Genomic DNA, 13,889 nt, shown 5'->3' with positions numbered 1-13,889 from the left:
AAAAAACATGGATTTGCGCCTCATGGGTTTCGAACCCGGGTGGGAAAGTTGAAAGTACATCAACTTTTACCACTGCACCACTTCTATTTCGTTGTAGTTACTTTCAAACTATAAATATATATCCGATTTGAATTAAAAAAAAATAAAAAAAAATAGAAAATATAAAATACATAAAAATATTAGTTTCGGTTTAATAATTTAATACCCGGAACCGACCCGGAACCGACCGAAAACCGATCCGAAACCGAACCGAACTGTTCCAAGTACTCATTGGATACAATTTGTAAATAACCGAATATCCGGACCCGAACGGATCTTACCCGGAACCGATCCGAATACCCGAAATCCCAGGCCTAGGTTGGTGTGTTGGTTTGCCTTGCTTTGAAGCTAAAAGATGACCAAGATACAACGGCTGGGAATAAAATAGTTTAGTTTAAATCTGAGTGGCAAAGATGCTAATACTATGACCCCCACTTTGAGTCTTTGACCACTATCTCTGTAGTATTTTTGTCTTTTTTACTCCACCCCTTGCATTTTCAGATTCCTCTACATTTTGAATGATACATTTTTGATTTATCTATTTCCACCTCTCTATTATTTAGTCAAGCGACCAGGAGAAAATTCACAAGTTTCTCAGACAATTTATTCAAAAAAATAGGTTACTGCAAAAATAATAACAAAGAATCATCTGAAGGAAACAAAACTCCAAAAGTGATTGAGAAAGGAAGCTTAAGCAGCTTTAGAGCAATTCTTCTGATCTTCAGAAGTATCACGCTGCGAAGGCGGTAGTAAGTATGGCATCATTGGGATGTTTGGATAGTAACCATAACTTCCGTAAACGGCCATTTTATTCTGATGGAAAGCTGCTGGCATGAAACCAGGAGATGGAACCGCCGCCATTGATCTCATCTGTTGCTCCATCTTCTCTTTATCTGACTTCAACACCATCTTCTCTTCCCTTAGCTCATTCTTCTCCGCCTGATTTTACACCATTTAAAAACCGAATAAGTCTCTTACAGTTTCATGAGCCTTTAGGACAAAAGTGGGAAACCAACCTTGAGACTCTTGATCTCTTCTAGAAGCTTCTGGTTGGTTTCTTTAAGCTCATGAGCTTCACCTCTGAGATGATTCACTACCCTGATTGCATCGTCGAGAATTACTGGTTTGTCAGTCTTTGGAGTCCTTGTAGGCTCCAAAACCGAGCTCAAATCCATGAACCTGAAACAATATACCAAGTGAATAAAACATCTAAAACACATATGTATTAGGGCAAAAGATGTAAACATACTTGTCGTTTAGCAACTCCCTTCTTTTTTTCTCACGACAGGCTTTGGTTCCTGGCTTCCTACATGGTCCAGTTCGTCCCCTGTGTTTCAGACAACGGATACTAAACAATAAAGATCACATTCAGTGTCAAGCCAAGAAACAAAGCTTAAACGGTTACCTCTTTCTAGAGCATTCTTCCTCAAACTCTTCCTTAACAACTTCAACAGATGATGAAGAATTAATCTCCACAACGGGGCAACGCGCTTGTCCCTGCTGTACATGAGTCGCTGTCCCTCTAAAGCTACAGACTTGATGTGTCCCCAAATCAAGTTGTGATGATCCACCAAAAGGTCCTAAACCGTTGCTATCAAGGTTTCAACTAAAGGCATCAAACTGATCTCCAATGTTATTACATACTTGTTCGTCCTCTGGAAGCAAATTCACACCAAACTCAGGAAAGAGGTTTTCCTGATCTGTCTGTATAAACCCGTAAGGATCTTCTCCTCCACTGCTACAGAATCAAGAAACAACCAAAGAATAATCATAATTTTGAAGGCAGAAGAAACATGAAGGAGACTGAATAGAGGATAAAAAATAGTTAAAGGAACCTTTGATCGAAGCAAAGGGAAGCGAGAAGATCGTCGTCGTCTTCGTTTGATTGATACATCATTAGAGATTGAATGCAGAATTTGAGAGTCTGTCAGGAGAGAGATACGCACAACAAAGCACTGTGTGTGTAGAGAGAAATATAAATGAGGAAAATAATCTGAGTGACGTCAATATTCGGATTTTGTTTTCACAAAAATGATACAATTAGTTGGAGGGAATTTCGGATTTTTTCATAGCACAAATCGTATCCTTGCGAAAAAAAAAACAGATCGAATTTAAAAAAGGGAATTGGGCCTATAGCCATGAAAAAAACGTTAATTAGAGGACTAGCGCTTTACCCTAACGGATCGATATACGCCGTGATATATACATAATATTACTGTAAGACCCTCTTTAATTTACCGGCTCACCTGCTATGAAAAAAAATTATAAATCATTTTCTTTTAACCCCCAAATAAATCGTGTCTCTTCCCTTTCCACATAACCTCCATTCCCACTTTCTTCATCTACGGTTCTTCCCCCTCCATACGCTTCTCTCGCAAATCTCCTCCACCCGCTCGCCTTCATCTCTGTCGTCCTCGCTTCAGATCGTCTCCGTCTTCTATTTTGCTTCTCGGTGAATAGTGCAAGCCCATACCCATTCCAATTCCAATCATCGATTCTTCTCAGATCTCTTCAGTTACGTTACGTTCTCATATTTTAACCTTCGATTCTCTTCATCTCCTGTAATTTTATTTCATATTTGCGCTATACTGAGAACGAGGGTACTCTTTTAGTAAATCTACAGTCTCGTTGCCGTTGCGAAGTTCTCTAATTGATTTAGGGGTTGGGTGATTTGGGGTTGGGGTTTCCCCAGCTGTTCTTAGTCTTTGTTAAATTTGAATTTTGTTTTCCTAGCGAATAGCATCTGCGATAGATAGGTTTGTCTGTGTTGACATAGTATGATATCTTTCGTTCCTATTCTATTTGATATGGTATAGGTTAGCATGCGTGTGAACATAGTACGAGATCATTCATTACTATTCTAGTCGACATGGTCTAGTATAACTGTATGTAAACATATTTTATTTGAGATAGAATTGAGTGGTTGCTACTGCAGTATTTTGTATTCCATTTAATTTATTTGCATTAAGTATTCTGTCCTAACCGTGTTTACCTCCTACCTTCATCCTTCAGATCTGGCATGGACGATTTAAACCTTGCGAGTAGATTGTTTGAGACAGGCTTTGAACCTACTGGAAACAAAAGTTTTAACAACTATTTCAACCTATGTCATCGCCATGCCCATCCGCACACGTGTGCTTCTACATAACACATTTATTCTGTTAGAGCACCTATTATATGTTTCTATTATATTTTGATCATGTAAAATGAAAAATCATCTTATTTGCATTCATGCTATAAATTGAAACGTTTAATATCACTTTATTTTGCTTCTGAATTCATACAAATTTAGTACTTGCGTATTTTGATATATGAGTTGGGGTTTATATTTTCGTGTAGGGTTTCGTGATGATTGGATAGGGTTTAGTTTCTGGAATATTGGGAAAGCATTACTTGTTTCTATTTTGTTTGGATATGGAATAGAACATTTCTGAACTTTCATATCATGTGTTCTAATTTTGGTGATATAGAATTGGCATATTACATAATATAATTTAATATAACATAATTTAATTTAATATTACATACCATTATGTATTTTTTAGATTTTGATATATGAGTTTAGGGTTTATATTTGGGTTAGTATTTAGTGATTAGATTTTAGGGTTTAGTTTTTATCTGATATAGAATAAAACTTAGATGATAGAGAATATAACTCTCGATGCTTATGTATGTGATCAATAAAGTTATACGTGGATGGCTTTTTCTTCTTTCAAAAAATCACAAATACATACCTCCAGTATTATAAGACGTGGAAGGTTTGGTTTGCCTATGTTTTGGGGTTTATATTTACTTAACTTGGGTTTAGTGTTTAATGTCAAGTGTTCTATTACCATCCCCATTAACTTTGTATTTCATGTTGCTCATGAGGACTGTAAATACATATCTCCAGTATTATGGAAGGTGGATTGGGGTTTATGTTTCCCTAATTTGGGTTTAGTGTTTACTGTCAAGTATTCTATTACCATTCCATTAGCTTTGTATTTCATGTTGGTCAAACATGGATCGACTGTGTACATAGTACCATTTTAAATAGTACGGGTTAGATAGAATAGAAATATTCTCGTAATAGATTGTGCGATTGTGTACGTAACTCTATAAGACTTATAATCATTAACTTACTCATTTATACTTTAGCATATGGAATAGTTCGCCGTTAAATAAAATAGTATACTTCAATTTTTTTTATTCGTAGTTGTTAAATGGAAATTAACTTTCTTTGTAGTCGTTAGAAATATAAGACGGTCTACTATCATTTTCTTTAGCTTAAACATTGATTGTGTCAATGGTTTCTATTTCTAAGTTGGGTTTAGTGATTTAGTTCATTAGTTTATATCTAAATTTTCAGTGTTGCTGCTCTTTCAATTGGAATTGGATTTACAGTGATACTATTCTACCCAAATTAGTATGGAACGCTTGTAATCGGTATAGAATATACGTTTTATTATCTTCTATTTCGCCGTTTCATTTCACGCGCTTTCAAAATTCGCTCATTATTACTATGGGTCACAAAATCACCACGTCGTTTTCTTTATGTGAAGAAACCGGATACCTGTTACTAACAAGGGTATAACCGGCTGGAATGATGGTAAAAAGACAGTCACTACATTCTGTCAAAATCATGTCTATTCTCTTGATTTTCTTTTTAAATATGGCTAGTAAGCCAATAAGCCCTTTTAAAAAATACTTTGGTTTATATGAGAAGACAACAAAGTCAGAAATAAGAATCAAGTTTTATTAAAATTAAGATATATAAAATATACGGGGCTTTTGTAAAGCCACGCATTAACCAAAGGCTGGGTCGGGACGAAAGAGAATCGTTCAGTGTAGACTGCTTTTTTAAATAAAGGTGTCGCGCTATGTAGTCTATGTTGGTTCGATCTTATTTTCTTAGATTACTTGAGTTTTATGCTTTTATTTTGTTAATTGGGTTTTTTTTTTTTTAACTTCTTCATTAGAAAGGTAGAGTCAAAGGGAGTAACAAAGCCACAAAAACCAAATAAAAAGAAAACAAAGCAACAAGCTCAACCTTGAACAAGATCTATGAGCTAATCAACAATGCATCCCTTAAAATCCTTTGGTGAAGCCACGCAGGTCCTCCTAAGGCCAAATAAGATTGAAAACGGCCATCTCGAAGAACGCTCTTTGCAATCTCTCTTGCTGTCTGATTCGAAGAAACCGACTCCAACTCAAAAGCTACCGAACGGAACATGCCACAGAAAGTGTCAATCTTCTGAAGAAACATTCTGAACAGAGGCCATTCTAATGGCTTCTTTATTGCTTCAACGAGCTCTCGAAAATCTGAACCAATCACAACATCCTGATAACCCAAATCCTTTAAACTCTGTAAGGTCCATATCAAACATCGAAGCTCAGCCGTTGCTCTGTTCGGAGAGAAAGTGTTAGCATCTCTAGCATGATGAAGGACATTGCCACTCTGATCACGAACAATGAAAGATACTCCACTATGTAGCTTTGCGTTTCTCCAGTTTGCGTGTATGTTGCATTTGACATAACCTGGAAGAGGAGGATCCCATTTCTTCGTTTCTTCATTCAAACCATTTACAGACGTAGGCGTTGGTTGCAGTATATTCAGCTCCTTCCAGAGGCTTGCCTCTTCCACCGCTTTTTGAATTTGAATGATTAGAGATTCCTGTGTGTCAGCATATAAGAGCATGTTCCTGTTTTTCCAGATCGTCCATAGAATCCATGGGATGGCTTGCCTCTGCAATATCGGCACTGTCTCATCTGACATCTTCTGCAAATACATATTCAGTAATTCCACCAGTGAGAGTTGTATTTGGGAAGGGAGGGGCTGAAGGCCTACAATAGACCACGCATCCTGTGCCATCGTACACTTAAAAAGCACATGCTCAATGGTCTCTACCGCCGACTTACAGACTTTGCACCTTGTGTCAAGATCTAGACCTCGAGTGTTCAGCCTCTCTGTTACTGCAAGAGCCCCAGAAACAGCGCGCCATAGGAAGTTCCTAATCTTAGGAATCGTTGGGACTGTCCAAATGTGTCTCTTAAGTTCCAGAATACCAGGTGTTGATTCCATTACACAAACAGCTTCATCCTCTTTCACCTTCGAGGCTAAAGCATAACCACTCTTCACCGTATATGCTCCTTGTGAGGTGTACGCCCATATATCCCTATCAGCAACATTTCCAATCTGCATTTGAAGGATTCGGTTGACCTCATTTTCCGGAAACAAAAGCTGTAATTTATTCACATCCCATTGCCCATCATTCCCCATTAAAGCTGCGACCCGTAAGTTCACATCAGTGTCTCTTTGCTTGTTGATAGGTCTTCTTGGCCCGTCGTCCATGATCCAGTTGTGAGACCATACATACGTGGATGTACCATTCCCAATAGACCTGATAAGACCTCGACTGAGCAACTCTCTCCCAAACAATATACTCCTCCACGCATAAGAAGGTCGATAGCCCTTACCACAATCCAGAAAACTTGATCTTGCAAAATATCTTCCTTTATAGATACGGGATATAAGGCTGTTGGGATCGTTAAGTACTCTCCACGCCTGCTTAGCTAGGAGAGCCTGATTGAAATCCTCAATGTCCCGGAACCCCAGACCACCATTCTCTTTAGAGATACACAGCTTCTTCCAAGAAACCCAATGAATCTTTTTCTTCTCATCATTCTCATCCCACCAGAAACTTGCCATTGCACTCATCAATTTCTGACAATGATGCTTTGTTAATCTGAAACATGACATGGCATAGACAGGAAGAGCCATAGCTATAGACTTCAAAAGGATTTCCTTGCCTCCAAAGGATAACTTCTTAGCGAACCAGCCTTTGAGTCTCTTACTCATCTTTTCTCCAATGAAGGCCAGTAGCTGTTGTTTGGAGCCGCTGAAGCATTCCGGAAGACCAAGGTATTTGCCATCACCACCTTCCTTATCAATACTTAAAAGGTCCGCCAAGAGGCGTTTCATCACTGGATCAATGCCCGCTCCAAAGGTAACAGCCGACTTTTGGAAATTGATCATTTGGCCCGACGAATCTCCATATAGTTTCAGTCGACGCAGGAACTCGGTACATTCAGGCAGTGTTGCACGACAGAGGAAGAAACTATCATCAGCAAAAAGCAGGTGCTGAACCGATGGACAGGTTGCTGCAATTTTCATCCCTGTGATCGAGCCACTTTGCTCTGCCTGGCTCATTGTATGCACTAATGCCTCAGCACACAAGATGAAAAGAAAAGGGGAGAGAGGATCTCCCTGTCTGATACCTCGTTTAGGCTTAAAATGTCCAAAAGATTGTCCGTTGAGCAAGACAGAGTAGGAGACAGAGCGGACACAAATCATGATCCAAGACACCCATTTCGTATGGAAGCCTAGCTTGAGAAACAGAGCTTCCAAAAAATCCCATTCCACTCTGTCATAAGCCTTGGACATATCAGTTTTGATGGCGATGAAATCTGTTTTACACAATGGATTCGTTCGCAGAGCATGCACCATCTCGTGTGCGATCAAGAGATTATCAGAGATCAATCTTCCCTCAACAAAAGCCCCTTGAGTTGGCGAGACAATATGGGGGAGAACCACCTTCAACCGTTCGCATAAAACTTTAGACACAATTTTGTAGACCACCGAGCAGAGGCTGATCGGTCTCAAGTCTTTCATCTGATTCGGGTTCTGAACTTTAGGTAACAGACATAGCTCAGTGAAGTTCCAGTCAGATGGAAGTTGTCCAAAGTCAAAAAACCTTCGAACCTCCTGAGTAACGTGAGTGCCCACAATATTCCAGAAGTTTTGGAAAAAAGTCCCAGTCATGCCGTCAACTCCAGGAGTACTGTCACTCTTTATGGCCTTGACTGCTTTTTTGATTTCAGCATTAGAGATAGGTTTGACAAGGTTCCGGTTCATGCGCTCCGTGACCCTAGGCATCATACCTTCAAGTAGTTCAGCTGCGTCTGCAGACCCATTCGAATGGAACAGGTCTTTAAAGTAAGCGACAGCCACCTCTCCCATCGCATCTTCTGTGAAATGCTCAGTCCCAGCATTATCAATGAGAGAGTGAACCTTGTTTTTCATTCTCCTCGATTCTACCCAACCATGAAACACCTTTGTATTCTTGTCTCCAACCTGTAGCCAAGAATTCTTACATTTTTGCTTCCAATAGGTCTCTTCCTCATCATAAGCTTTCTCCAATTCCAAACGTAAAGAAGGGAGAGAAGTCAGGTTAGGAGATCTTTTGCTTTCCTCTATTTCAAGTTCTCGTCTCAGTCTCTTTATGTTTGTGTTGGAGTTCACATTAGCCTGCCTTTTCCATCTGCATAGCTCCTGTCTACACGCTTTAATTCTTTCGGAGACCGAGCCTTGACATGAGACCGCACTGCTATACCATCCTCGTCGAACAACCTCTGTCACCTCCGGTTTCTTGCACCATCGTTTGTCAAACATGAATCTTCCTGTTCTCCTCTGGCCAGCATTAGCAAGACTTGTGAAAATTGGTCTGTGATCAGACCCGGTTTTTTCCAAATACGCTGTGTGAGAGTGAGGAAAGAGTTTGAACCATTCAGCGTTACCAAAAGCTCTATCCAAGCGGCATTGAACCCATACTTTCTCTTTAAGACCATTATTCAAGATCTCCCTCACTCCACCCCAAGAGAGACGATTCCCTGAACTTGGGATCTCTTTAAGTCGACAATCTCTAGCCATAGCTCGGAACTCAAAGAAAGAGCTTTCTTGCCGCGGAGGACCTCCAACCTTTTCTGTGTTATTCATTAATTCATTAAAATCTCCAGTAAGGAACCACCCTCCACTTCTATTCAACCCAAGGAGTGTGAGCTCCTCCCACACCAATCCCCGCCTTTGACGAATGGGATCACCATATACGAAAGACATGTAAAAAACTTGCATTCCAAGTTTAACTTCAGCATCAATGATTCTCGCTGAAGCAGAAAGAACCTTAACCTCATACTTCTCTTTCCAGAAAAGCGCCAAACCTCCACTAAGTCCAACTGGATCCACCAAGTAGCAATGGTCATAACCCAACGAACTACGGAGTTTCAGAACGTGATCACTAGAGTTTTTAGTCTCTAGGAGAAACAAAAAATCCGGGAGATGCTCACGACACATCTCCTCCAGGCGTCGAACTGTCAGGTTGCTCCTCAAACCCCGACAGTTCCAACTGAGCGTACTCATTGAGGATTGGATGGTTTCTGGTGAACCATCAAACCCTTGTTGTGTCGTGACATTTTTGAGGAAACTTCCCCTTCTTCATCTGCCTTGCGTTTACCAGCTGCATCCTCCCTGGCGAGGCGATTCTCAAAGTGTTCCGCTGAAGAAACTCTTCTTTTGTTTTGGTTCCTTCTAGTCCACGAAGTTTTGCTCTTGTGGGAACTCTTACTTCTGCTACCACGTTCTCCTCTCTGAACATCGCCAACCCCAACAGTAAAGCCACCAGACAAGGTCGGGGATTTCGACAAGACTTTGGGATCATCAAGATTAGCAGGAGCTGTACCAAACTGATCGCTTGTGCGATTAAAGACAGAATCTTGTCTATGGCTGCTGGAGGTCATAAGCCCATTCGTTTCTACTACCTCATTCCTCTGATGTCTTTCTGTTGGATCTTTCGACCTTTGACGTTTGTGGATATCAGTTCCCTTAGATGAAGATTCTGCACCATCAAGGATTTGATCTGACTGGACTCTGCTGAAATCAAAGATTCTACCTCTACCCTCACTTGTTAACGGTGCCACTTTTGGAGCAGATTCAAGACGCAAGCACGATCGTTGTGCGATGGGGTCCTGAGATAACTCATTGAGAGTTTTCTTCATCTTTGCTTCTCTGATAATCCTCTCTTCTGGATCAGAACAATTCATGTAGAGCCTCATCTGCTCAAAAACCTCCGGAGCAACTAAGGATGCATGGGGCTCAAAACCAGGAGGTATGGATGGAGCTAGAAGAGGCATGATCTTGTCAGCCAGATTGTTATGATGCTGCCTAACTCCTGAAGTCCCAATATCCGAGCCATACTGATGACTAGCAATGCCCTTAGCCTTATTCCGGGAACCTTGGAGAAGGGGACATTTTTGTTTCTCATGCGACAGCCTAAGGCAGTGGAAACACTTCTTCCTGATACGTTCATAACCAACATCCACATATTCAATTCTGCCTCCAGGTAGCGTCACAGATTTTTTGTCTCGAACCGGTAGATTTAGGTCCAAAACAACTTGGACCCTGATATAGTCATTCAGTAACGGTTTTTCAGGGTCGAACTCAATCACCTTGACATGGCCTATACCATCTGCAACTGCATCAATCGTCTTCAAAGTGAGGTAGTTGACTGGAAGGTTGTAGAGACGCACCCACACTTTAGCTGTTTGGAGGTAATTTGGAGGAGGAGATTCTACCCATCGTTCCAGCATGTATATATACCACATTGTTAATTGGGTTTATAAATTTAATTTTTATCGAAATGAATGTATTGGTTTAGTAAAGTTTGTTACAGCATGTATATATATATAAGAACATTTCTAATGTAAATCTTCATTTTTCTTTAAAATAAAGTAACTCCATAACTGAATTGGATTTTGTTTATTTTTAATTCATTTTGGAGTGGAAATAGAACAGTGGATAAATAAAAAATACATTATTCCATTTATAGACTAATTTTATTTTTATTCCCTTTTGGAATAAAATCATAATGAGATTGAAAATGTTGTAAGCTAAAAACACAAAATAATGTTAGTTTATCTAATAAATCGGTGCGTACACAACTCCGACAGGCACTGGTGTCTGAACCCAGCACTACTGAACTAAAGAAAGCAACATAGAACATCAAAGCTCCAAGAAAATTAAAGCACTTCATCTGGCAAACTATCTCTGGATACATCGCGCTATGGCGCAGAATTTACGAGACCGGCATTGTGCGCAAAAGAGTACTTGTGTTCGTTGCGGTGCGGAGTCTGAAACCATTAATCACACTCTGTTCGAATGCCCGCCTGCCTTGCAGTGTTGGGCACTGTCACAGATCCCTGCAGCTCTGGGGTATTCCCGCAACAATCTCCTATGGAGGGCAAAGAAGCAAGGCGCAAATGAAGAAATGATGAAAGTCTTCCCATGGATAATGTGGCACATATGGAAAGCGCGCAACGAAAAGTTGTTCAATAACAAGGACATTACACCATTGGACACTCTTCAACTTGCCATGAGAGAAGCTGAAAGCTGGACCATTGCTCAACTAGCCCGAGAGATGGAAGACGTACCGTGCTGAACAACGTTCTAGAGGAAGGATCAGCTGAGAACCAAACTCCGACTCCACCAAGATGGCGATCTCAGGTAGATGCATCGTGGGCAAGCGATCGAGAGGACACTGGTGTTGGATTTGTGATAATGGATGAAGGAATGATGATCCAGTATGGGGTAAAGAGAACACACAGAACTGAGTCTCCTTTACACGCGGAGGCTGAAAGGCTCATATGGGCACTGCAGGAAACACTTAAAAGAGGTTCCATGATAATGCAATTTGAATCCGATTGCCAACAACTTGTGAACCTGATCCAAATAGATGAAGAGGAGTGGCCGGCTTTGGCAACAGAACCGGACGAAATCAAAGCTCTGAAAAGTAACTTCACCACCTTCTCCATTGCGTATCTGTCACGGTCTTTGAACATCTGTGTGGATGGCTTAGCAAAAGGAGCCCGTACACGCGATCTTTGGTTACCTTACGTGAATGGTTGTGCTCCAAAGTGGTTAGCCTCTGTTGCTATCCAAATGGAAACAACCTAAGCTTTAGCTTTTATATTTTCGATGTCAAAAAAAAAAATTTAATAAATCGGTGTAGTATACACAATTATTTTCGGGTTTTTGCACTAGATATAAAAGAAACATTATGTAATTAGCTAACTGGGCATAGTACTGTGTAATTTTCATAATTCCAAAAGTGACCTCATTGTTTCTTGCAGACGTAACTCCACAAAACCTCTTACCTCTTTAGTCATTTTTTTTTGTTCTTTTTGTTTATGTTTCTGTTTCTCCCTTCTTTCTGATAAATTCTAACTTTCTCTAAAAAAACTTCCACGAAATTGGATCTCCTCTCATATTCCTCTTCTATATGTGCAACCCAAAATCTATCTAAATTTATGTCTCCTGTCCTCACTGCGAAACCAAGCTTCCCCGTTGTAAAAAGACAAATCCGAGAGCGCGCCACCGTCTTCTGCAAGCCACGACCACCAAACTCCGCCACCGAACTCTCCGTCGTGCTTTGTAAACGAAGCAGCATCCAGCTCTGAACCATCGACGACCTCCACCCGACTTTGATTCAACACCACGTGGTCTTTCTTCCAAGTCACCTCTTCACCGTGATCAGCTCACCGTCGTGGCCGTGCTCATCGTCGGAATCAAGCTCGCCATCAGATTCTGCAGAGAGAAAGCACGGTTCTCTCCAATGGTGAAGTTTAGAATATTTGCAAAACAGAAACAGTTGGGGCCAAGACGAAATAAGAAGAAAATACAGGGATCAATGGTGCAAAAGACAAAAATACACGGGGGGTCTATATTGTCACAATTAAAAGCTAAGGGGCTAAATTAAGGATGTTTCTGCACTTTAGAAAATCCTGGGCCATTTTGTAAAGAATTAGAAGTTCAGGGACCTGTCCGGCAAATATTATAAAATCCACCATTGAAAACAACGAGCTTTCTCTTTGTGTAATCTGAGGCTGATTCTGACGATGGCGATGGCGGAGACCACGGCTTGGAAATGAGAGCATGGCGTAGAGGAAGAAGCGACATCAGTGGCTGAAATCTATCACACCAATTCGTGACGCTGAGAATGGAGCCGCGACGAAGACTTCACGCCATGGAAAAACATGTGGATGTCATAAAAAGACAAAATAACCGGCAACGGGCAAATCAAATAGTTTCTAATTTCAACTAGAGGTTACTCATGTAATTTTCTCATTTTCTATCACCTAGTTCGCAAATTTTTTAAAATATTGCACACTTTGCCAATTTCCATTCTTGTTTTGGTTATTCACCCAAATGACCCATTATTTTCTTCTAACAATACGAAAACACCACGTTTTTGAATGATTTGTGTACTTTTGTGGAAATGATGCATGTGGAGTTATTAAAATGTTAATTTCGTTTATGATCATTTCAATGCGGTCAGCGTTTCAATGATTAGCAATGTCCATAGAAGAAGACTAAACTAAATGTCTTCATTTGTCTAAAGTCGAACGTTTGAAAGAGTGGCCACTTGGCAAGGAACAAAAATCTCTTGGTGAAAGCAAGAACAAAACACACAAAGTGGTAAAACGACCAATCAAATAAAAAAAAGATAGACAAGTGAAACAGTGTGATCATCGTTGATGAAAAGTGGTAGAATAAACGAATTATTCATGTTTCTTCTGAGTTTTTTGACACTTGGAAGTTTGGAAACAAAACGTTCGTTGGCGTTTTCAAACGCCGCATCTTCAAATTTCCTAGCCCTACAATCTTATATATAAAAGAAAAATGAGCATTTTCATATATATATATGAGGTGTATTGAATCTAAAATTTGAAATGATTTGATTTTTAGTGAGTTGATGATTGTAGGTGACTTTAAGAATTTGTTGTGATTTTTGTTAAACAATTATAAAATCTCTTATAATATTATGAGATTTGAAATTTTATTTTTATAACTAAAAATACCTCTGACACACTCTAAAAACATTTAGAGGGATGTATTGAATCTGAAATTTGAAGTGAATTGATTTTATTGAGTTTTTAGATGGTTTTAGGTGAATATTAGAATTTTGTGTGATTTTTGTTAAACAACTCTAGAATATCATATAAAACTATGAGATTTGGATTTTTATTTTTATAACAAAGAA

At 39.8% G+C, this 13,889-nt stretch overlaps 1 protein-coding gene and 1 pseudogene across 1 annotated transcript; both read right to left on the bottom strand.

The window, feature by feature from the left end:
- Positions 1–143: 143 nt before the first annotated feature.
- On the bottom strand, positions 144–2,328 carry LOC103833832 (annotated as a pseudogene).
- A 6,882-nt stretch (positions 2,329–9,210) lies between these two features.
- Positions 9,211–10,455, bottom strand: LOC103836115. The gene has a single exon (XM_009112348.1). The coding sequence runs from the start codon at positions 10,453–10,455 to the stop codon at positions 9,211–9,213; it is 1,245 nt and encodes a 414-aa protein (XP_009110596.1).
- Positions 10,456–13,889: the final 3,434 nt, after the last annotated feature.

This window comes from Brassica rapa, chromosome A01 (genome assembly GCF_000309985.2).
Source record: "Brassica rapa cultivar Chiifu-401-42 chromosome A01, CAAS_Brap_v3.01, whole genome shotgun sequence".
NCBI lineage: Eukaryota > Viridiplantae > Streptophyta > Magnoliopsida > Brassicales > Brassicaceae > Brassica > Brassica rapa.
The sequence above is the reverse complement of the archived record's forward strand: the minus strand, read 5'-3'. Positions and strand labels throughout refer to the sequence as shown.

Coding starts and splice junctions, on each gene's coding strand:
- LOC103836115 (XM_009112348.1), bottom strand. CDS start 10,455: ATGTGGTATATATACATGCTGGAACGATGGGTAGAATCTCCTCCTCCA.